This window comes from Alligator mississippiensis, chromosome 1 (assembly GCF_030867095.1).
Source record: "Alligator mississippiensis isolate rAllMis1 chromosome 1, rAllMis1, whole genome shotgun sequence".
Lineage (NCBI taxonomy): Eukaryota > Metazoa > Chordata > Crocodylia > Alligatoridae > Alligator > Alligator mississippiensis.
The window spans coordinates 481,900,275-481,925,485 of NC_081824.1; the positions used below are offsets into that span (position 1 = coordinate 481,900,275).

The window sequence follows — 25,211 nt, forward strand, 5'->3', positions numbered from 1 at the left end:
TGGGTGTGGAGGGATTGTGGGTGGACTGTGGGTGTGGAGGGACTGTGTGAGTGGGGCTGCTCAGGAGGGGTGGGTCCACTTCCCCCACACAGTACAGGACTCCCCACAGTACATGGATTGCCCCCCTGCTACAGGGTCACATGCCCCCAACTGGGGCTACAGCCACCCCATATGGCTCACCCGTCCCTAAAAGGACCCACAACTCACCTCCTCTGCAGCAGTGGCCATGGGGCACTCAGGACCCACTGCAGCTAGAGCCTCCAGTGGTGCTGTGCATCCTCAGTGCCTGACAGCTCTGCTGCTCATCCTGGGGCTGTGCTGGTTCACCGCAGCACTGCACAGGGCCATGCCACTTTAGGTAATACTGATAGCACACGGCACATGGGGCCTGTGGTGGCAGGACCCAGCTTGGTGTGACACATGTTCCCTTCATAAGGGACTGGTCCCCAGCTGACATCCCGAGTGGCCCCAGTGCTGCCCTAAGTGACATGGTCCCGCACAGTGCTGTGGCAAGCCCAGCCAGTCCTGTGACAGGAGGCACAAGTGGCACCAGCTCTGAGCCAATCAAGGCCATGCCATGCTGCTGCAGGGTTCCATGTGGGGCTGTGCTGCTTTAAGGGGGCTGGAACACTTTGGGGAGGGGCTGTGGGCCCTGTGGGGGACCCATGCCTCCTGACCATCCCCCCATCCCTGCCCAACCCCCCACAAAGGACCCCACCTCCCCTGCAATTTTCCCTACCCTCAAGTCCCTACTTACCAGGAACAGCTCTGCAGCAGGGGGTACCATACAGATGGTCTGGCTGTATGCCAGAGTGTCTCTTGAGGTCTGAGCCCTGGCTTGCCTCAGGTCACGGTGGGGAACCATGCCCTGTGCCACTTTTCTCGGTGGTGTTCTGTGCTGCAAATATGCAGCGCAGGGAACATTTTTTCATTCTCAATGTGCCTTTTGTGGTGTCTCAGATTGGTTTGAGATGCCACAAGAGGCATGTGTGCACTCATCTGGATGCACCCTAAGAAGCAGTTGGCCACATATCTAGTTTCCTTTAGGTCACAGGCTTTCTTCTTGCTCTGTGCCTCACAACTACAGCTCCCAATCTTACAGGGACAGGGTTGCCAATAGACATATCAAGATATGCCCATTAGTCCAAGGGCCAGTGCTTTGCCAAAGTTTCTCAGCATTTACACTGCATTTTAGAGGGATTAATGATTCAAGCCCACCAGGACCTTTACTACAGAAAGGATGTGGATAAACTGGAAACAGTCCAGCAGAGGGCAATGCAAGTGGTTTTGGGGTTTGGGGCATGTGGCAGGGCACTGGTGGTGCCTGCCACTTTAAAGGCTGAGCCAAACAGCCAGCAGGCGCTTGATTACAGTGGCCATTTTAGAACTCTGGCCACCTATATGAACACAGGAGTTCAATGCTGCCAGGCCAGGCAGAAACATTTCCTGGCTGTAAAGCTGAATGCAACATCCTTGGAGGTAAGGGCAGGAGCTTACAGGGGTGGTTTGGAGGCTCCTGGTCCTAGGCATGACCTAAAACTGCACCTTGCTGGGGTTGTGTGGCCTGGTGGGGCTTCTAGTGGTGTGGGAGCCTCCAGGAAATGCCAAGACAGTTACCATACCAGTAAAAGGCGGGTAGGGGTACCTTAACCCCAGCCCCAACATCCTAGTGGGTAACCCGGCAAGGAGGTAGGCAGGAGCAAAGGGGGTCCAGAGGGGGGCAAGACACCCAGAGCAAATGAGGGTCAAGGAGCCCAGAGTTTGGGTAGGAGCGTGGGGCCCAGCAAGGAGTGTAGAGCCTAGTGAGAGACAAGGAGCTCAGAGGTAAGGAGCCCCGACTGTGTGTGTATGTTGGGGCCCAATGAGAGAGGCTGGAGTTAGGGGCCAGGACATGGTTATATCTGAGAGGCTTGGGCTGCGGTGTAGGGGAGGAATGGAGCTGCAGATACCGCCCTGTGGCATCAGGGCAAGAATGGGCAGCCTCCCACCTAATTAACACCATAATTATTTATCATCAAGGTGTGGCAGGAGAGGAGGCAGGCAGTTGGCCCAGAAATAGGTGGGTGGGTCAATGACAGACTGGCCCCGAGAAAGCCCCCTGTTAAAGGGCATCTAAATGACATCAGTCTCATTTCCCTTAATCTTTCCTGGACTCAACTGGTGACATGACAAGGAAGATTCCTGAAGCCTGGGATTATCAGACTTCTACACTACAAGTACTAGCTCTATATCTTAAGAAGAGGACACCAAATACATGGCTCTACATATCATACATGCCGTGTGTTGAGTCATAATTCCCTTCCCATGGCTGGGATGATGCAGTTGGGGATGATCCTGCTTTGAGCAGGGGTTGGACTAGATGTGACCTCCTTAGCTCCCTTCTAACACTCATTTTCTATGATTCAATGATAATTGCCAAACACAATCTATCTATTGCCAGTTTGTAGTCATTTCTCTTTGTTCCAGTGTTGTTTTTCAGCCTAAAAGTCTTGTCTCCTTCATCAATATTTTCCCTATGTATGGAGTGATCTTTTTTTAATAGTCTTTCATAAGAAAAGATCTCAATTCCCTTAACTGTCTTAGTGGATCTTCTATGAACTCTTTCCAGTTTAAGTTAATCTTTTATAAATGCTACTGACCAGAACCACTATTTTTGTTAAATGGGGTCTTACCCATCGCTTCTATCATGGTATTAGTACCTCCCTGGACATCTCACCCAATATATCTGGCATATACAGGGATACATATTCAGTAGGACATGGAAACTTTTTGAGGTTCACCCCTTAGCTGTGCTAATCCTGTTAAGCAATCATGCCTGATAAGGTTTTTCCATACTTTGAACACACTCTTTAATTAATGCAGGCATCTCTCAAAAGGAATGGACTGATTTACAAACAGTTAGTATTCATGGCTATTCCCTTGCCTGCACAACTATCAAAGTCCCACCTAGGGATATGATCCATGAAGCCACAGGGGCTCCAGTAAGATGTATAAATATCTGCACCCCATACCTTCTGCTAAACTAGAAAGTTATACAGTGTGTATGTGACTACAGCATTTGCTGATGGCGAGGACCCAGCCAGGGTCACACCTGTAGGTTGCAGGTGAGTTAGGTGGAACATATTGAATTTAACCTGGTTTTATTAACATATGACTTGTAAAGGCAATGGGAAACTTTGGTGCAAATTTTGTTCTCAGTCAAACTGGTATTGATCTAAGTAATGCTACAGATTTCTATTCTGGATTCACACAGGTGCATTTGAAATCTGTTAGTTCAGTGTGTCAGTGAATTGTTTGAAACCTGAATTGTGAGACTTGTGGCAGCCATGACATTCTCATTAGTAAGCAGAGACATACAGTCTAGATGAAATTACTGTAAGGAAGGTATCTAACTTGTTTAAGATAGTTTATGTAGGCGTGTTCCTGCCCTGAGAAGGGCGGTTGGAGTAGATGACCAATTGAGGTCTCTCTCAGGCCTGCATTTCTATGACTATAATCATCCCTAATTATATGCCTGCACTTATTCCATAATACTATAAATAGCAATATTTTCTCTGCTATCTGATACACAAGAACTGTAACACTCTGTTCATTCATGTATTCTTGTGCTATATTCATCACCATATGAATCCAGTCTGCATCTCTGTTGATTTATTCTTGTTCCATGATAAATTCATCTGCCATTAAAGTTTCTGCAGCTTTCATTGATTCACAGAGCAAGGAGCAAGCCTGTGACCTAAAGGAAACTAGATATCTGGTCAACTGCCTCGTAGAGGGCAAAGATAGCAGACCAAATCCCAGCCTGGCACAGGCAGTGACTGAGACTAAAGGAACCAAAGATATGGACTGCTGCCACCCCTTTGCTTTCCAACAAAATGGACTTTGCTTATATTTGTGTGTATTCCATCAGCCAGATGGATGGAAGATAATTTGAGTTGAATCACGGTAGAAGAAGGCGTGGCAGCCAATACTAGGGCAAACTGAAGGTCTGATAGGTTCTGTTACACATTATCATGTATAGGCAATGCATTTGAAAATACTTCATTATTACAGGACGAGCTATGATACAAATGATGCAAAACAGCACCAGGGGCACCTTGCAAGGGCAGTCAGTCCATTGTTCAGCCCCAAGGCAGCGTCAGCTCCTACCAGATGCATTTTGACCTGTTTGTAAGATCTTTCCATGAGGGGGGAGTTCACAGCCTTCATAGGCAATGTGGTCTGAATGCTTTTCTCCTAAAGGACAGAGACAGAACCAGTGTGGAGTATGAGAAGAGTTTCTTGGCTGGGGAGATTAGCATGTTCTCACATGAACTGAAGGAAGAAAAGGAATAATTTTAGTGCTGTAAAGAAAAAGTGGTCCTACATGCAATATGTATCATAGACTCATAGAACCAGGGAGAACTTCTAGAGGTGACATCTAGTCCAACCCCCTGACAAAGGCTGGATCAGCCCTATCCAAACCATCCCAGAAACATCCATAATCTTTGTAAAATTACTGTCATCCTTGACACAGCACCAGGCATCACATCCGACCCCGCTACAGGGAAAGATGGTGGTCCACAGCAGCTAATGCATTCCTGCTACTGGAAAAGAACACTCAACTACTCAAGAAATACCAGGTAGAGGTCATTCCCCCACTACAGAGGGAGACAGAAGCCTCCCCAGTCTGTACCAGTCTGAATATAGGGTAACATTCTTTCCTGACCCCAAATATGATGTTGGTCTGGCTTTGAGCAGAGGAGGAAGACCCTTTAACCCTCTGCTTATTGCACATGAGGAGCAGCAGAGATGTCATGTCTTTCTGTCCTGAGACTGGAAATTTGGTGATCTGTTCTCTATTCCTACTTAAGCTGTTCACTTTAAGCACATCCATTTACTTCCCTGGGCTTCTTCTTCATTTTACCCTTTCCAAATTAGGGATAATTACAAATACTTCCCCTCCTTTCTCAAGGGCTTTGAGGTATCGGGGTGAATTATGATGTACCAAACTTCTCATCAGTGCTATTATCATTAACAACACTGTAATGTGGATCTAAACACATTGAACTTAGTAAACCTTTGGGCAACTCAGGCTTTCTTGGTGTAGCATAAGAAAAAGGGTTCCCATTGGTGGAAAGTCCATGTGTAGCAGAAAGCCCCCTTTTCCTCTTGCCTGCATTTGCTCTCCCCTCTTTGGATGTTTCTCTTTTTCTACCTTTTCTTCCTTCCTCTCTCTTTCACTTTAAGATAAGGAATTGTGTTTTAAAATTTATGTGTGTGCATTTTGTATCTCCCCTTGTAGTTTGGTATTTTTATCTATTTGTGTGCCATGGCATTTGAAGCTTATATTTTATACTCCTCACCTTTCAACTTTCAACTAAATGTGTTTTAGTTTCATAAGTAAGTTATACATTGTAACAATGTTAACAAGGGCAGGAATCAAACTGCCCTTCCCTGTATCAGGCTGGCCCCTGAAAGAGCGAGTGAATCAGTGATTGAATGTATAACACTGTAGCAGCAGACAGCAATTAACACCTGGGACACTGCAGATCAACCAATGGAAGAATTCAATAGAAGACAATGTAACAACCGGGAAATTTCTAAACCTCACTGATCAAAGGCTAGAAGCCCTGGCCTGAGTTAGTCAATGCCGGGGACCGACTTTTGGGCTGAATATCTCCAGATCACTCCCAGGGCCCTATTCAAAATTCATCAACGGACTCCCAAACCTGCACGTACGTGCGGACAACCCCTGGGGCTGACAGATGCTGTCCAGTAGTCACCAAGGGGGGGAAGTGCCACGAGGGTCAACGACCCCTGGATTGGGCAAACCTGAAAACTGGGGATTCACCAAAGTCTGCCAGGGATAGATAAAAGGCAGTGAAAAGTGACCCTCAGTGGCACCCTCTTGATCTCCAACTTGACCAGACCTGTCCAGCCAGAAGGATCAGCCGGTGACCCCCTTCTGGAGGATAACACCATGCTGAAAGAAGCCTCAACTGGCCATCGATGGCAGACTCCAGCGCTTGTAGGATAGGTATACCTGACTCTGTAGCTTGCTACTGTGTGTGTGTATTTGTGTGCATGTGTGTGTGTGTGTGGGCACCAGCCCCAAGGTTTATGATTTAACTCATTACAGTGTTTCAATCCACCTAATAAACCAGAATTTTAAGGATCCCTAGTTGGACATTTGTAGCCAACACATGCAACAGGATGTTACAGCCCATAAGGCCAGGCCTCTTTCCCATATCAGGGGACATCACCACAGCTAGTGAGCAATATCCCAAAAGTGAGGGGTGTCCCAGGGAATGAGATGTTTGAGCATTGCTCCATGATGAGTAACTGCCTGGGAACACTGAGGCCAACTCCAGCTGGGTTCTTCACAATGACTCCTGCTGAGATAGAAGAGTAAACTGAAGCCTTTGGGATGGCATCTCAGAGGGGCACAAGACAGGAAGGGACTACTCATACCATTGTGTCTATTCTGTAGCATTTTTAGGTTGTTCTTTGTTGATCCTAATTGGTCAGGTGGTTTCCATTGCAGCTTCTGAGATGGTCTGGGAGATCAGGCGGGCACCATGTCCCATTACAACCACTCCAACCCCTCCACCTTCATCCTGAAGGGCATCCCTGGGCTGGAGGCCAGCCACTTCTGGATCGCCTTCCCATTCTGCATCATGTACTGCATAGCACTGCTGGGGAATCTCACCATCCTCCTGGTGATCAAGTGTGAGCCCAGCTTGCACCTGCCCATGTACTACTTTCTATGCATGTTGGCCATTATTGACATGGTTCTCACCACCACAACTGTGCCCAAAGCCCTGAACATCTTCTGGTTCCAGTCCCATGAAATCTGCTTCCACTGCTGCCTGGTTCAGATATTCTTCATCCATGGCTTCTCCATCCTTGAATCTGGCGTGATGCTGGCCATGGCTTTTGACCGCTATGTGGCCATCTGCAAGCCCTTGCACTACACTACCATCTTGACTAACCCAGTCATTGCCAAGATTGGGTTGGCCATCCTTGTGCGTGGCATTGGGCTGATGACTCCCTTGATGTGCATGGTGAGCAGCTTGAACTTCTGTGGGACCAACATCGTCTCCCACTCCTACTGTGAGCATATGGCAGTGGCAAAGTTGGGGTGTGGTGACATCATAACCAACAACATCTATGGCTTATCAATTGCCATTGTTGTTGTGTTCTTAGATAGCATATTCATTGCCATCTCCTATGTCCAGATCCTGAGGGCTGTCATGGGTCTGTCTTCCAAGGAGGCACGGCTGAAGTCCTTCAGCACTTGTGGCTCACACATATGCATTATCCTGATGTTCTACATCCCAGCTTCCTTCTCTTTCTATGCCGAGCGCTGGAGTCAGCACATACCCACCCATCTCCACATCCTGATGGCAGACCTTTACCTGCTGGTGCCACCCATGCTCAACCCCATCATCTACGGGATGAAAACTAAGGCAATCAGGGAGCAGGTGCCCAAGCTGTTCTGTCAAAAGGGAACATAGGCCGGGTCCTGATCCCAGCTCAGGCTTGATGCCAAATCCCTTGTTCTTTTGCAGGCTTGGCCAAGCTGAAGAAATTTGTCTGAAGCAGAAGGCCCAAAAGCCTGTTTCTGAGTGATCTGTATTGAACTGTCTATGGACAGGACAACCAGTCTGGTCAACAAAGGACAGAAAGCAATCAACATGTTCAGCTAAGCAGAGATGCACAATTAAACAGAGCAGAAGGTCTGAAAAGAGACATTATAAAAGAAGTCCTTAAAATACATTCACCAAACATACCATATCCTAGCTTTAGCTTATATATATATTAATAGTAGTAAATGATGTAAGCAAATGTATTACATATAGCTTTCCTGTAAAAGGGATGTTTGTGTTCAAGTTTCTTAAATATGTTGTAAAATCAGAGTAGCCTTATTAGTGAAGGTGAAGGAAGGAGATAATAAATCTTTCCAGGACTGTAACTTTCCCAAGGACATAAATCCCAACTCATTGACACCTGCCAAGGCCATAAGAGAACTGGTTCAGTTGAATTACAAAATTTTCAGTGAAGCAAAGGTATTTAAAATAAAACTGACCAAAGAGCATTTATTAGAATATTAGAGCAAGCCATTTATTAATATAGGGCATACACTGGGAGTGTCATGGATCAGGGGAAGTTCCATCACAAAAAGGGTGTGATTCATCTCCTTCCCAGAGGACTCCTGGCAGTCATCCCTGATGTGACCACTTCAGGCGTATACCTGTAGCTTCAAGCCCTTGGTTCTTTTCTTTCCTGGCTTCCTTAATGATCTGTAGCATCTCCAACCTCCAAAAGCTCTTTTTTTGGTCAGATCCTGGGAAGACGGAGGGAGGGTTCTTCTTTAAAGTAGGGGTCACAGTGTCAGAATCCCAAGTAGCATGGCAAATACTCTTGCTTTGAAGAAAAAGTCTTTGCTGGGCCACTGAAGAGTCCTCTGTCTTCTCTTGGACTCCAGCTCCCTAAGAGCCTCCTCTTCTCCTCAACCACACTGTGACACATTTACAAAACTTTTACAAAGCTATAATCTTAATTCAGGGACTAACACTTGTTAGGGTGATGCTATCCAGATTTTGGGGAGCACTGGATTTGCAGCTGAATACAAGACTTTAATCTGTGTCTCAGCAAAAGCTGTTGGTCACAAGGCTGGATGATATATTAAGACTAACCTTGCAAATGCTTAGGCAAGCAGTTTTCTAAACAAAGTTGTAGTGTTAGAGCCCATTGTGTATCATCAGGAGATAAAGCAGAAGCAAAACCTTGGAGATGGTGCTGAAGTCAGCAAGAAACCAGAAAGAACCAGCAAGTGACCAAAAGAAGCGGCGGTCAAAGTCTTACACATGCACTCTTAGCAGAGAGGCATGTAAATGAGGAAATACATAGGCAATTCCATGCTAATGAAGTAAACAGTAAATAGAGGCAGAGCTTGAGATAGGAGGAGGTACGGGTGGAGCCTGAGAAGGGACATAGGTGGAATGAATATTAATGAGTATGAACCAAGGTGTATAAAATGTGAAAAGAATTAATGTTCACTGCTGCTCCCCTGGTTTCACGGGCTGCGTGTCTGTGAGGGAGCTCACCTGAAGTTGTCTCTATTCTGAATAAAGCTGCTGTGAACAATGTGTGCTGGTGTTTGCTCCCTGCTTGTTCTGGCTAATAAGTAACAGCATCCATGAGCAATTGCATTGTTGTCTCCCTAGTCATTGGCCACTGCATGGAGTTGGGTTCTAATAACACTCACCCAATCCAAAAAGACCTAACTGTTAGACCCCGACTCCATGCGACACCCAACAGTTAGGGAGACAATGAATTGATGTCATCATGCATTACCAGCTTTATTCAAAATGGAGACAGCTTCAGGCAAGCTCCAACAAACCGTGGAGCAGTCACGAACATTAGTTCTTTCTACATTTATACACCTTGGTTCATACTCATTAACATTTACTCCACCTTTGTCCCTCATTTGGTCCACCCATATTCCCTCCTATCTTAAGGTCTACCTTTGTTTACTGTTTATTTCATTAGCGTGGAATTACCCATGCATTTTACTTATTTACATGTCTTTTTGCTATGAGTGTATGCCTAAAACCATGACCCTGGCTTCTTTCGGTTATTTGCGGTTTCTTGCTGATTTTTTCACCATCTCCAAGGTCTTGCTTCTGCTTTATCCCTAATGATAGCTGGTGGTCTGCATCCTGTACTCCTTCCACAATGAGCTATATATCTTACAACACAACTATATTGTTAGGAAAATGCTTGCCTAAGCGTCTTGCAATGTTACTTTTAATAAATCATTCTACCTTGTGGTTAGCAGCTTTGCTAGGGCACAGGTTATACCCTTCTATTCAGCTGCAAATCCAATGCTCCCCAAGATCCAAATACAGTCACCCTAACACTAACAGTATGGGAAACCAGCCAGGGAGCAGTCTTTAAGGCCAGCTTCCAGGCCCAGCCTGCTATCTGTCCTTGGGTTGAGAAGGGCATCTAGATGTTCTACATATGACCACATCTACAGTAAAGTCTGCCCATAATAAGCCCTCCAAAATGTTCCCCACTAGAAATGCAGGTCATTTCTTAACCCACTGTATCACAGGGGTTTTCAGTGACGTTTGCAAAGAGCTTTGAGACCTGTAACTGAAAGGTGCATGGTATCACAAATCCACCTTTATCCCTCCTGCCCTAAAGTCACCTAAGGACTTCATATTATAGGGATACAGGATTGGAAGAGGCATCAGTTGCATCATCTTGGGTTCACAGGCAGTCGTTAACCTAAGGAATCCTCAAAATCACCATGTCAAACCCTTGTACAAAGACACAAGGCACCATATTCAACTCACAAAGAAGACCTAAAACTACCATATGTAAGAGCGATGAAAATGAGGGCTTAGAATAATAGAATCACAGATAATGAGGGTTGGGAGGGACCTCAGGAGGACACATTTGTCCAACCCCCTGCTCAAAGCAGCACCAGCCCCAACTACATCATCCCAGCCAAGGCTTTGTCTGTCCAGGTCTTAAACAACTCCCAGGATGGAGACTCTACCACCTCTCTGGGGAGCCTGTTCTAGTGCTTCACCACCCTTCTAGTGATAGTTTTTCCTAATATCCAAACTAAACCTCCCTTGCTGCAACTTTTCTTCCCTGTCACTGCAATGAAAAAGAAGTGTTTGGTGAATTTATGCTCAGAAGATCCTAAGAAACGACTTGGACCCCACATTACAGAGGTTGTGTCTACATGAGGTGCTGACTACGCAGGATCATTACTACAGCACAGTAGCTTGTTGCTACTACACAGTAGTGTTGCATGTCATGAAGCATGACATGAAGCTACTGTGTGGTAGGAACAAGCTACTGTGCAGTCAGCATCACCAGGAAACTGTGGGAACACTACTGTGCAGTAATGCTAGTTACTGTGCAGGCATTTAGTTCTTGGGTATGCAAGACCTAAATGGATGTGCAGTAACAATTGGCAGCATCACATGTAGATGCAGCCAGTGAAAGGCAAAAAACCCCACACTTTGTGCCAACCTGACCCAGGGAGAAAATTCTTTCCCAACCCCAAACCTGGTATGACCCTGAGGAGAAAAGTAAAACTATGTAGCTGAGACTCTCTAGGTTTTCTAAGTACTGTCCAAATCCTCAATCAGAACTCCCCAGCTGTACTGTGGCTGATGTCCTGGTGCCTCAGAGGGAAAAGAGGAAAAACTTATAGGTCACAGTGCTTGTGAGAGAAAAATAAATCCTTCCTGGTCCAGTATTTCACTACCCTACCCATAAGAAATGTGGGTCCAACCTAAGCCTCCCTTCCTGCAACTTGAGTCTATTGCTCCTTGTCCTGTCATCTGCCACTACTGAGAACTCTAGCTCCATCCTCTTTCAAACCCCACTTCAGGTAGATGCTGCTGCTATTAAATCTCCTCTCCAGGCTGAAGAGTCCCATGGCTCTCAGACTCTCCTCATAAGACCTGATCTTTTGTCCTCTAATTATGTGTGTGGCTCTCCTATTGACTCTCTCAAGCTTCTCCACAGGCTTTCTAAAGTGTGAAGCCCAGAATTGGATGCAGTACTCCACTCACCAAGGCTGAGTGAAGTGGAAGGATAGCTTCCTGGGTCTTGCTTGAGACGCATTGGTAGATGTAAGCCAGAATTGTGTTTGCTTTGCTGGATGAGACATTGCATTGGTGGCTCATGTTCATCTTGTGGTCAGTCATGACCCCCAAGTCTCTCTCAGTCATGGTGCTGGGAAGCCTGTAAGCATGATGTGGGTTTTTTCTCCTGTGGTGGAGCACCTTGCATTTCTCTGTATTGAGTCCTATCACGTTTTGATCCTTGCACCTTGTGAGCCTGTTGAGGTCAGCCTGAATCACCAGCCTATCCTCTAGTGTGACCACACTTCTCCATAATTCAGTGCTGTCAGAGAACTTAGGCAGGCTGCTTCTGACACCAGAGTCCAAATCATTTATAAATACATTAAAGAGTACTGGTCCAAGTATTGAACCTTGGGGGATGCCACAGGTCACTATCCATCATATTGATTTGGTTCCATCAACTACCACTTTCTGGGTCTGACCACAGAGCCAGTCCCCAGCCATCAGACCATAAGGTTGTTGAGGCCACAGTTCCCCAATTTTACTATGAGGACATCATGGGAAACTGGGTCAAAGGCTTTTCTGAAGTCCAAATGAATGCTATCAACCTCTTCTCCTTTGTCCAGGTGATGTGTCTGCTGGTCATAGAAGGAGGTGGTGTTCTCGCCGATCCTCCCAGTCTCAGGCTATGGGCTGAGAAGGGACAGGAGGATCTATGTGGTCAACCAAAGACTGCGGCGCTGGTGTCGTCAGGAAGGCTTTAGCTTTTGTGACCACAGCCCGCTCTTTGGTGAGAGAGGCAGCGAGCTGCTGGGAAGAGATCGCCTCCACCTCTCTCCCCTTGGGAGGAGGCTCTTCTCAGCCAGACTGGCTGACCTGCTCCACAGGGCTATAAACTAAGCCCGTTGGGGGACAGGGGGAATACCGCCACTGCTGGCCCGCTGAGCAATCCTTGCAAAGCCAGCGGATCACGGTGCTTCAGGGAGCCCACCCCTGCCCCAGCCCTGGTAAAATCTGTGGGCAAGGAAGGAGCCCCCCAGGGGGCACTTGCCTGCCTGTACACTAATGCCAGGAGCTTGGGGAATAAGCAGGAGGAGCTCATCCTCCTGCTCAGTGCAAACAATTATGATGTCATAGGGATAACGGAGACCTGGTGGGACTCCACCCATGACTGGACCACGGGGATAGATGGCTATACCCTGTACAGGAAGGATCGTGTAGAGAAAAGGGGCAGGGGTGTAGCTCTCTATGTTAAGGAAAGCTACACGTCCCTGCAAGCCGATATTGGCGACCAGGGTGGACGGCTGGAGACCCTCTGGGTTAAAATCCGTGGGGAACACGGCACAGGGGACACAATGGTGGGAGTATACTACAGACCTCCCACCCAAAGTCCTGAGCTTGACCAGGAGTTTGCCCAGGAACTGGCTGAGGCAGCTTGCTCCAGGACCATGGTTGTCATGGGTGACTTCAATTACCCGGACATCTTGTGGGAGGATCGCTCAGCAAAATCTGAGTGGTCGCAGAGCTTCCTCTCGTGCGTGGATGACCTCTACCTGACTCAAGAAGTCAATGGGCCAAAGAGAGGCAAAGTGCTGCTTGACCTGGAACTGGCTACTGGGGATGACCTAGTCGGCGACCTAGTGATCGATGGGAAGCTGGGTGACAGCGACCACGAGCTGATCACCTTCACCATCTGCCGAAAAGCTGGCAAGTCAGTCAGCAACACGCAAGTCCTTGACTTCAGGAAAGCCGACTTTGACAAGCTCAGGAGGCTTGTCAGTGAGGCCCTAAGGGACCGTGACCACAGGGAGAGGGGAGTTCAAGAAGAGTGGTCGCTCCTCAAGGGAGCGATCCTCAATGCACAAACTAAGTCTATTCCATCTCGGAGGAAAGGCAGCAAGAGGGCACAGCAGCCCCCCTGGCTCTCCAGGGACCTAGCAGACCTCCTGAGGCTAAAAAGAAAGGCCTACAAAGGATGGAGGATGGGAGTCACCTCCAAGGAGGATTATTCTGCACTGGTCCGGTCCTGTAGGGAGCAGACCAGGAAAGCCAAGGCTGCAACTGAACTCCAGCTAGCTTTGAGCATCAAGGACAATAAAAAGTCCTTTTTCAGATATGTGGGGAGCTGGAGGAAAAGCAGGGGCAACGTTGGACCCCTGCTGAACTAGATGGGGCAACTGACAACTGATGCCCAGGAAAAAGCCAACCTATTAAATAGGTACTTTGCGTCAGTCTTTCATCAGCCCCATGGGACGCCCATGCCCGCTACGGGACAGGGAAGTCCAGGTGAGGGTGATCCCCTGCCCTCCATTGATGCTGACTTCATGAAGGAACATCTTGAGAAGCTGGATACCTTCAAGTCAGCCGGCCCTGACAATCTTCACCCCAGGGTACTCAAGGAGCTGGCGAGCATCATAGCCCAGCCTCTAGCGCGGATCTTTGAAAACTCTTGGCACTCTGGTGTAGTGCCCAAAGACTGGAAGAAGGCCAATGTGGTACCTATCTTCAAGAAAGGGAGGAAAGTGGATCCAGCTAACTATAGGCCCATCAGCCTGACTTCTATACCGGGGAAGATCTTAGAAAAGTTTATTAAGGAGGCCATCCTTAATGGACTGGCCGACGCCAACATCTTAAAGGATAGCCAGCACGGGTTTGTTGCAGGTAGGTCTTGCTTGACCAATCTCATTTCCTTCTATGACCAGGTGACCTATCACCTGGACAAGCGAGAAGAGATTGATGTCATATATCTTGACTTCAAAAAAGCCTTTCATCTGGTGTTCCATGATTGCCTCATGGAGAACCTGGCCACTTGTCGCCTTGGGTCCTCCATGATCCACTGGCTGGAAAATTGGCTCCGGGGTCGGACCCAGAGGGTAGTAATTGATGGAAGTCACTCATCGTGGTGTCCTGTGACCAGTGGGGTCCCCCAAGGCTCTGTCCTTGGACCCATACTGTTCAACATCTTCATTAATGATGTGGACACTGGAGTCAGAAGCGGACTGGCCAAGTTCGCCGATGACACCAAACTTTGGGGCAAAGCATCCACACCAGAAGACAGGCGGGTGATCCAGGCTGACCTGGACAGGCTCAGAAAGTGGGCGGATGAGAATCTGATGGTGTTCAACGTCGATAAATGCAAGGTTCTCCACCTTGGGAAGAAAAACCCGCAGCATCCTTATAGGCTCGGCAGTGCTATGTTGGCTAGCACTATGGAAGAAAGAGACTTGGGGGTCATCATTGACCACAAGATGAACATGAGCCTGCAGTGCGATGCTGCAGCTAGTAAAGCGACCAAAACGCTGGCTTGCATCCATAGATGCTTCTCAAGCAAATCCCGGGACGTCATTCTCCCCCTGTACTCGGCCTTAGTGAGGCCGCAGCTGGAGTACTGCGTCCAGTTTTGGGCTCCACAATCCAAAAAGGATGTGGCGAAGCTTGAGAGAGTCCAGAGAAGAGCCACGCGCGTGATCAGAGGTCAGGGAAGCAGACCCTACGACGACAGGCTGAGAGCCCTGGGGCTCTTTAGCCTGGAAAAGCGCAGGCTCAGGGGTGATCTGATGGCCACCTACAAGTTTATCAGGGGTGACCACCAGTATCTGGGGGAATGTTTGTTCACCAGAGCGCCCCAAGGGATGACGAGGTCGAATGGTCACAAACTACTACAAGACCGTTTCAGGCTGGACATAAGGAAGAATTTCTTTCTGTCCGAGCCCCCAAGGTCTGGAACAGCCTGCCACCGGAGGTGGTTCAAGCGCCTTCATTGAACACCTTCAAGATGAAACTGGATGCTTATCTTGCTGGGATCCTATGACCACAGCTGACTTCCTGCCCTTTGGGCAAGGGGCTGGACTCGATGATCTTCCGAGGTCCCTTCCAGCCCTAATGTCTATGAAATCTATGAAATGAGGTTGGTCAGGCAAGACCTACCTGCAATGAAGCCATGTTGGCTATCTCTCAGAAAGTTGCTTTCTGCTAACCTGTTGTTAATGCTTTCTTTGATGATTTTTTCCTCACAAGTCATGTGCCCTAGCCCCTGAACCATTTTTATTTCTCTCTGCTGGACTTTCTCCAATTTGTTCACATCCTTTCTGTAGTGGGGGGCCCAAAACTGGACACCAGACTCCAGATGTGGCCTCACCAGTGCTGAATAGAAGGGAAGAGTAACTTAGGGGTTCATTAGAGGCAGGTCCTGTCAGACGAACCTGGTGGCCTTCTATGACCAGGTCACAAAATCCTTGGATGCAGGGGTAGCAGTAGACGAAGTCTTTCTGGACTTCAGGAAGGCCTTCGACACTGTCTCTCACCTCATTCTCATTAAAAAACTAGGGGACTGTGGCATCAACACCTACACAGTCAAATGGGTCGCTATAACTGGCTGGAGGGCTGCACACAGAGAGTGGTGGTGGATGGGTCATTTTCGACCTGGAGGGATATGGGCAGTGGGGTCCCCCAGGGCTCGGTCCTTGGACCTGCACTGTTCAACATCTTCATCAGTGACTTGGACGAGGGGGTGAAAAGCACCTTATTCAAATTTGCTGATGACACTAAGATGCGGGGGGATGTGGGCAAGCTAGAAGGGAGGAATAGGCTGCAATCAGACCTAGACAGGCTACAGGGGTGATCAGATGAGAACAGGATGGGTTTCAGCACTGACGAGTGCAAGGTGCTGCGCCTGGGGAGGAAGAATCAGCAGCATACCTAGAGGCTGGGGAACTCCCTTCTCACCAGTGCAGAGGCAGAAAAGGATCTTGGAATCATTATTGATGCCAAAATGAACATGGGCTGACAGTGTGGGGACGCAGTCAGGAAGGCCAACCACACCTTGTCATGCATCCACAGATGCATCTGAAGCAGGTCCAAGGAGGTGATCCTTCCCCTCTATGAGGCACTGGTCAGGCCGCAGTTGGAGTACTGCATCCAGTTCTGAGTGCCACACTTCAGGAGGGATGTGGCCAGCATGGAGAGGGTTCAGAGGAAGACCACTCACATGATCGGGGGCAGCAGGGCAGGCCCTATGAGGAGAGGCTATGGGACCTGAACCTGTTCAGCCTCCACAAGAGAAGGCTGAGGGGGGATCTAGTGGCCATTTACAAACTAGTCAGGGGGACCAGCAGGCATTGGGGGAGTCCCTGTTCCCCCAAGCACTACCAGGAGTGACTAGAAATAACGGTCACAAGCTGGCAGAGGGTAGATTCAGGCTAGACATCAGGAGGTGCTACTCCACAGTCAGGGCGGCTAGGATCTGGAACCAACTTCCAAGAGAATTGGTGCTGGCTCCTACCCTGGGGGTCTTTAAGAGGAGGTTAGATGAACACCTTGCTGGGGTTGTTTGACCCCAGTACTTTTTCCTGCCATGGCAGGGGGTCAGACGTGATGATCTGCTCAGGTCCAATCTGACCCTACCAACTATGAAACTATGAAACTAAAATGACAACACACCTGCCAATGCAGCCTAGGATGCCAAGAAGGCTAAAAGCAACAAGGGCACACTGCTGGCTCATATTCAGCTTCTTGTCCACTGTCAGTCCCAGGTCCTTTTCTGCAGAGCTGCTTTCCAGCCTGCACTGGTGCATGGGATTGTTCCCTCCTAAGTGCAGGACTTTGCATTTGTTATTGTTGAACCTCATGAGACTTCTTTTGGCCCAATGCTCCAGTTTCTCTAGGCCACTCTTGATCCTAGTCCTGGATCCATCATATCTACTCCTCCCCGCAGCTTGGTGTCATCTGCAAACTTGCTGGGTGTGCACTCTATGCCATCTTCCAAGTCATTGATGAAAACAGTGAACAAAAATAGCCTCAGTACCAACCCCTGGGGCACTCCATTTGATACCGGCTGCCTACTAGACAACAAACCATTGATTACTACTCTCTGAGCCCAATGCTCCAGCAAGTTTTCTATCCACCTTACAGTCCATTCATCCAGCACAGACTTCCTTAGCTTGCCTGAGAGAATGTTGTAGGAGACCGTACCAAAAACTTTCCTAAAATCTATGTACACCACATCCACTGCCACCCTGCCCCGTATCCACAGAGCCAGTCATCTCATCATAGAAGGCAATCAGGTTGGTCAGGCATGACTTGCCCCTGGTGAATCCATGCTGACTCTTCCTAATCACTTTCTTCTACCCCAAGTGCTTAGAAATGGATTCCTTAAGGATCTGCTCCAGGGTTTTTCCAGGATTTAAGTGATACTGACTGGTCTGTAGTTTCCTGAATCTTCTTTATTCCCTTTCTTATATATAGGCACTATACTGATCTTTTCCAATCATATGAGACCTCTCCTGATAGCCATAAGTTTTCAAAGATGATGGCAAGTGGCTCTACACTACAAGCACTACCTCTATATCCTAAGGCAAGGACAGCAAATACATGGTTCTGCATATCTCACATGCTGCATCTTGAGTCATAACTCCCTGCCCTTTCATGCCATCCCTTCCACACCCTTAGCCATCTCAATCTGAAAGAAATACAGTCTCCTAATGCTATCATGGTCCTCAGATGTTATTCCAAAACTCCACTCTTCTGAGAAAAACCTTCCTCTAATCCTAATATAAGATCTAGCTAGACAAACCCTTGCCTGGGATGATCTCAATTCTGTTAAATGTCTTAGTGGCCCTTCTACGAACTCTTTCCAGTATAAGTTGATCTTGTTTGAACGCTGGTGACCAGAACTGCACTATTTTTGTTAAATGGGGTCTTACCCATGTCTTTTACTATGAATATCTCACCTAATATACCTTGCATATACGTGAACAAGTCTTCAGTGAGGCATGGGCACTTTGCAGGTTTACCCCTTAGTTGTGCTAATCCTGTTAAGTAGTCATGCCTGATGAGATTTTTCCATACTTTGAACACACTCTTTAATTAATGCAGGCGTCTATCTAAAGGAATGGATTGATTTACAAACAGTTAATGTTCATGGCTGTTCCCTTTCCTTACAATTATCGAAGTCCCATCTAGGGACAGGACCGATGAAGCCACTAGGGTCTCTAGTAAAATGTATAAATACTTCCATCCCGTCCCTCCTACTAAACTGGAAAATGATACAGTGTGTATGTGACTTCAGCATTTGCTGATGGCCTGGACCCAGCCAGGGTCACATCTGTAGGTTCCAGGTGAGTTGGGTGGAACATATTGAATTTAACCTGAAGTTTTGTTAACATATGACTTGTAAAGGCAGTGGGAAACTTTGGTGCAAATTTTGTTCTTAATCAAACTGGTGTTGATATAAATTCTGCTACAGATTTCAGCAGAGCTATTCTGGATTCACAGAGATGCAACTGAAAATCAGTTGGTTCAGTGTGAGTCAGTGAATTGTGAGACTTGTGGCAGCCATTACATTCTCATTAGGAAGCAGAGAAATTCAGTCTAGATGAAATTACCATAAGGAAGATATCTAACTGGTTGGATTGTCACTGGTAATGAATAGTTATCAATGGCTCAATTTCTAATTGGGGCAGGTATGGAATGGGGTCCCCTAGTGGTCTCTCCTGGGTCCAGAATTATTTAATATCTTTATTAATGAATAGGAAGATGGAATTGAGAGCTCACTTAGCATATTTGCAGATGACCCTAAGCTAGGTAGATCTGAGCACTGCAGAGAAGGACCTGGGGGTTATAGTGAACTGTACACTGATTCTGAGCCAAGAGTGTGCTCTTGTTGCAAAAAAGACAAGAGCATACTGGGCAGTAATAATAGACGTTCCACTTGCTGATTAAGGAAATTGCTTGTTTGCTCCCTTCAGCACTGAAAAGTACTCATCTGGAGTACTCTATCCAGTTTGGGGCCCAACATTTCAACAAGGTTGTGGAAAAATTGAACAGAGTCCAGAATAGAATGACAAAAATGATTAGACATCTGGGAAGCATGATGTAGAAGAAAAGCATTTAGTTTGGAGAAGAGAAGAGAAGACCAAGGTGGGATTTGATAACAGCCTTCAAATACCTGAAGGGTGGCTATACAGAGAAGAGCAATTGCCTAATTTCTGTGGGTATAGTGTGTAGGAGAACGATTTGCAGTCTTAAATAGATGAACAGGAGATTTAAGTTGGATATTAGGAGGCGTTTTACCACTAGGAGGATGGTGAAGCACTGAAGCAGGCTACCTAGAGAGCTTGTCGAATCTCCATCCTTGGAACTTTCTAAGACCATGTTAGACAGGCCCTCGGTTGAGATAGTTAATGTAGGGGTGTTCTTGCCCCAAGCAGGGAGATTGGATTAGATGTCCAGTTGAGGTCTCTCTCAAACCCTGCATTTCTATGATTATGGTCATCCTTAATTATATGCCTGCACTTATTCCATAATACTACAAATAGTAATATTTTCCCTGCTACATAGCCTTCCTGAGGCAGGATCAGCCCTATCCAAACCATATCAGACAGATCCATTTGCCAGGCTCCTTATAAAACTACCATCAACCCTGACACAACAAAAGAAATCACACCCAAACCTGCCACAGGGAAAGCTGGGCATCCATGGTAGCTAATGCCCTGGCTACTTCAAATAGTTTTCTGACACACTACAAGACATTCCAGATAGAGATCACTCCCCCCATTACAGAGGGAGGCAGAAACCCCCTCAGCCCATACCAATATTAACATAGGGTAAAATACCTTCCTGACCTCAAGTATGATGTTGGTTTCACTCTGAGCAGAGAGGGAAGTCCCTTTAACTCTCTGCTTATTGTACGAGAGGCAGAGATGTTATGTCCTTCTGTCCTAAGACTGGAAATTAGGTGATCTGTTCTCTATTCCTATCTGTTGTTCACTTTGAGCACATGCATTTACGTTACTGGACTTCTGCTTTGTTTGCGCCTTTCCATACTAGGGATATTTATTAGTACTTCTCCTTTCTCAAAGGCCCTGAGTTACTGGGGTAAATTATGCTGTATCAAACTTATCAGCATTATTATCATTAACAACAACACTATAGTGTGGATCTAGGCATGTTGATCTCAGTAAACTTTGCCTTCGACAGCACTGTATGAGACAAAGGGTCCCCACTGGTGGAAAGTCCATGCAACAAGATGTTACAGCCCATAAGGCCAGGCCTTTTTCCTCCATAGATTCATAGATTCATAGATGTTAGGGTCGGAAGGGACCTCAATAGATCATCAAGTCCGACCCCCTGCATAAGCAGGAAAGAGTGCTGGGTCTAGATGACCCCAGCTAGATACTCGTCTAACCTCCTCTTGAAGACCCCCAGGGTAGGGGAGAGCACCACCTCCCTTGGGAGCCCGTTCCAGACCTTGGCCACTCGAACTGGGAAGAAGTTCTTCCTAATGTCCAGTCTAAATCTGCTCTCTGCTAGCTTGTGGCCATTATTTCTTGTAACTCCCGGGGGCGCCTTGGTGAATAAATCCTCACCTATTCCCTTCTGTGCCCCCGCGATGAACTTATAGGCAGCCACAAGGTCGCCTCTCAACCTTCTCTTGCGGAGGCTGAAAAGGTCCAGTTTCTCTAGTCTCTCCTCGTAGGGCTTGGTCTGCAGGCCCTTGACCATACGAGTTGCCCTTCGCTGTACCCTCTCCAGGTTATCCGCATCCTTCTTGAAGTGTGGTGCCCAGAATTGCACGCAGTACTCCAACTGCGGTCTGACCAACGCCCTATAGAGGGGAAGTATCATCTCCTTGGACCTATTTGTCATGCATCTGCTGATGCACGATAAAGTGCCATTGGCTTTTCTGATGGCTTCGTCACACTGCCGGCTCATGTTCATCTTGGAGTCCACTAGGACTCCAAGATCCCTTTCCACCTCCGTGCCACCCAGCAGGTCATTCCCTAGGCTGTAGGTGTGCTGGACATTTTTCCTCCCTAGGTGCAGCACTTTGCATTTCTCCTTGTTGAACTGCATCCTGTTGTTTTCTGCCCACTTGTCCAACCTGTCCAGGTCTGCCTGCAGTTGTTCCCTGCCCTCCGGCATGTCCACTTCTCCCCATAGCTTTGTGTCATCTGCAAACTTGGACAGAGTGCATTTCACTCCCTTGTCCAAGTCGCTGATGAAGACATTAAAGAGTATCAGTCCAAGGACCGAACCCTGCGGGACCCCACTGCCCACACCCTTCCAGGTCGAGACCGACCCATCCACCACGACTCTTTGGGTGCGACCCTCTAACCAATTCGCCACCCACCGGACTGTGCAGTCATCCACATTACAGCCTCTTAGCTTGTTCACCAGTATGGGGTGGGATACCGTATCGAAGGCCTTCCTGAAGTCTAAGTAAATGACATCCACCCCTCCTCCTGTGTCCAGGCGTTTCGTAACCTGGTCATAGAAAGAGACTAGGTTGGTCAGGCACGATCTGCCCGCCACAAACCCATGCTGGTTTCCCCTCAACATAATTTGCCCTGCTGGGTTGTCACAAATGTGAGCCTTGATAATTTTTTCAAAGACTTTACCAAGGATGGAGGTGAGACTGACTGGCCTATAGTTGCCCGGGTCCTCCTTCCTCCCCTTTTTGAAAATGGGGACCACGTTAGCCCTTTTCCAGTCCTCTCGGACTTGGCCCGTGTGCCACGAGCGTTCGAATATTCCCGCCAGTGGCTCTGCAATGATGTTGGCCAGTGCCTTCAGCACCCTCGGATGGAGCCAATCCGGGCCTGCCGACTTAAAGGCATCCAGTTCTTCCAAGTGACTCTGCACCACCTCAGGATCTATGTATGGAAGTCCGGCGCCTTGCTGCTGCCTCTCTACAACCCCAGTGAGAGACTTGTCGTGCCCCTCACTTAGGAACACTAAGGCAAAGAACTCATTGAGGAGTTCAGCCTTGTCCCCCCTATCTGTCACCAATTGTTTCTGCCCATTTAGCAGCGGTCCTATTCCTCCCTGGGCCTTCCTTTTACTCCCAATATATCTAAAAAACAATTTCTTGTTGTCCTTTACTTGGGATGCCATCCTCAGCTCCATGGTAGCTTTGGCCCGCCTAACTGCCTCCCTACAAGCATGAGCAGAGGAGGTATATTCATCTTTAGTGATCTCACCCTGTTTCCACTTTTTATGTGCTCCCCTTTTGGCCCTTAGGCTGCCCTGGATTTCTCTGGTCAGCCATGGAAGCCTCCTGGCCCCTTTCCCTCTTTTGCCTCGCTTGGGGATCATCTTGCTTTGTGCCTGAAGGATCGTTTCCTTAAGGTACAGCCACCCTTCTTGGGCTCCCATCCCATCAAAACTCCTACTCTGCAGTGCGTCCTTGACTAATCGCCTGAGTGCATTGAGATCAGCTTTCCTAAAGTCTAGCACTTTCACCCTACTAGTTACCTTACCCACTCGCCATCTTATGTTGAATTCTATTATAAGGTGATCACTGTCTCCCAAATGGCTATCGATCTGGAGGTCCCCTATCATGTCATCTCCCGTTGCCAATACCAGATCCAGTATGGCATTCCCCCTAGTGGGACCATGCACCTCCTGTGTCAGGTGGAGGTCCTGTTCACAGGTTAGAAACCTGTGTGAGCTGGTTTCTAACCTGATATTTTTGGGATATTGCTCACAGCTGGTGAGCAATATCCCAAAAATGAGGGGTGTCCAAGAGAATGAGCTGATTGGGCATTGCTACATGATGGGTAAGTACCTGGGAACATGTGATGCCAACTCCAGGGAGCTGAATCTTTTGGGATGGCATCTCAGAGGGGCACAGGACTAGAAAGGACTAACCATGCCATTGAGTCTATTCTGTGGCATTTTTAGGTTGTTCTTTCTTGATCCTAATTGGTCATGTGGTTTCCATTGCAGCCTCTGACATAGTGCGGGATACCAGCTGGGCACCATGTCCCATTACAACCACTCCAACCCTTCCACCTTCATCCTGAAGGGCATCCCTGGGCTGGAGACCAGCCACTTCTGGATCGCCTTCCCATTCTGCATCATGTACTGCATAGCACTGCTGGGGAATCTCACCATCCTCCTGGTCATCAAGTCTGAGCCCAGCTTGCATTTGCCCATGTATTACTTTCTCTGCATGTTGGCCATCATTGACATGGTCCTCACCACCACAACTGTGCCCAAGGCCCTGAGTATCTTCTGGTTCCAGTCCCATGAAATCTGCTTCCACTGCTGCCTGGTTCAGATATTCTTCATCCATGGCTTCTCCATCCTTGAGTCCGGGGTGCTGCTGGCCATGGCTTTTGACCGCTACGTGGCCATCTGCAAGCCCTTGCACTACACTACCATCTTGACTAACTCAGTCATTGCCAAGATTGGATTGGCCATCCTTGTGCGTGGCATTGGGATGATGACCCCCTTGATGTGCATGTTGGGCAACTTGCACTTTTGTGGGACAAACATTGTCAGCCACTCCTATTGTGAGCACATGGCGGTGGCAAAGCTGGCATGTGGCTACATCATAACCAACAACATCTATGGCTTAACAGTTGCCATTGTTGTTGTGTTCTCAGACTGCATGTTCATCATCATTTCCTACGTCCTGATCCTGAGGGTTGTTATTGGTCTGTCTTCCAAGCAGGCACTGCTGAAGTCCTTTGGCACCTGTGGCTCCCACATCTGCATCATCCTGATGTTCTTTACCCCAGCGCTGTTCTCTTTTTATGCCGAACGCTGGGGTCAGCACATTCCCATCCACCTCCACATCCTGATAGCAGACCTCTACCTGCTGGTGCCACCCATGCTCAACCCCATTATCTACGGGATGAAAACCAAGCAGATCAGGGAGCAGGTGCTCAGGCTGTTCTGTCAAAAGGGAACATAAGCGAGGTCCTGATCCCAGCTCAGGCTTCATGCCAAACTCCTCAATCATTCTGAGGCTTGGCGAAGCTGAAGAAATTTGACTAAAGCAGAAAGGCTGAAAGCCTGTTTCTGAATGACCCGTACTGAATTGTGTCTAGACAGGACAACCAGCCTGGTCAAAAGGGATAGGAAGCAATCAACAGGCCCAGTTAAGCAGAGATGCACAGTTAAACAGAGCACAAGGTCTGAAAAGAGACATTATAAAAGAAGGCCTTAAAATAGATCTGCCAAACATACTGTATCCTACCTTTAGCTTAAATATATTAATAACTAGCAAAATACCCATCATGAATGATGGGGAGGGGGATGGGAGTGGGTACAGAGACCAGCATCTGGCCCCGCACCATAGCACCACCACTTCAGGTCCATCCCCAAACCCCTCCCCGCAACTCTGGGTCCTACCCTGCTCCCTCTCTGCCACCACTCTGGGTTGTGCTCTGCTCCACTCCCCCTCCCTGCTGTTCCACACGTGAGGGAGTGCGGTGCAGTTGTGCAGGGTAGTGTGGAGCTGCAGGGCAGCTGACTAGATCTTTCAGCAGCCCATTTACACAGTTCATAATGAGGGACTGATAAAGCATTTATGTGACTTGGTGTGTATTTGCTGGACCACTCTAAATTCGTTCTGCTCTTCCTTACCAGGGAGGTCCCAAAGGGTCATGATGTGGGGGGTGCTTTTTTTTTCCTTGGGACATTCCCTGTGGTGTTGGGATCCCCCTTTCTGCTCTCCCCACTGCATTATAGCCTTGCCATTTCAAGGTTCCAGTCTGGTGCAGGGGCTGGGACTGGCCCCTATGCAGTGCAGGAGCTGGGACTGACTCCAGTGTTGTTCTCGGGTCAGTCCCACCTCCCGCACCACTCAGTCACCTTGCACTG

The 25,211-nt window shown here is 47.9% G+C and overlaps 2 protein-coding genes across 4 annotated transcripts; both read left to right on the plus strand.

Moving 5' to 3' along the window:
• Positions 1-358: 358 nt before the first annotated feature.
• Positions 359-7,499, plus strand: LOC102569188 (olfactory receptor 52K1). Of its 2 annotated transcripts, XM_059726965.1 has the most exons (3): positions 359-390; positions 4,196-4,207; positions 6,593-7,499. In XM_059726965.1, the coding sequence occupies exon 3, from the start codon at positions 6,660-6,662 to the stop codon at positions 7,497-7,499; it is 840 nt and encodes a 279-aa protein (XP_059582948.1). In that variant the 5' UTR covers positions 359-390; positions 4,196-4,207; positions 6,593-6,659. The 2 variants fall into 2 exon arrangements, with proteins under 2 accessions (XP_059582948.1, XP_006274260.3); XM_006274198.3 differs by lacking the exons at positions 359-390; positions 4,196-4,207 and having other exon boundaries at positions 6,561-7,499.
• Positions 7,500-21,173: 13,674 nt separating this feature from the next.
• Positions 21,174-24,300, plus strand: LOC102567554 (olfactory receptor 52K1). 2 transcript variants are annotated; one of them, XM_059726967.1, is made up of 2 exons: positions 21,174-21,337; positions 23,384-24,300. In XM_059726967.1, exons 1-2 carry the CDS (start codon positions 21,244-21,246, stop codon positions 24,298-24,300), a joined length of 1,011 nt encoding a protein of 336 aa, XP_059582950.1. In that variant the 5' UTR covers positions 21,174-21,243. The 2 variants fall into 2 exon arrangements, with proteins under 2 accessions (XP_059582950.1, XP_006271529.3); XM_006271467.3 differs by lacking the exon at positions 21,174-21,337 and having other exon boundaries at positions 23,362-24,300.
• Positions 24,301-25,211: the final 911 nt, after the last annotated feature.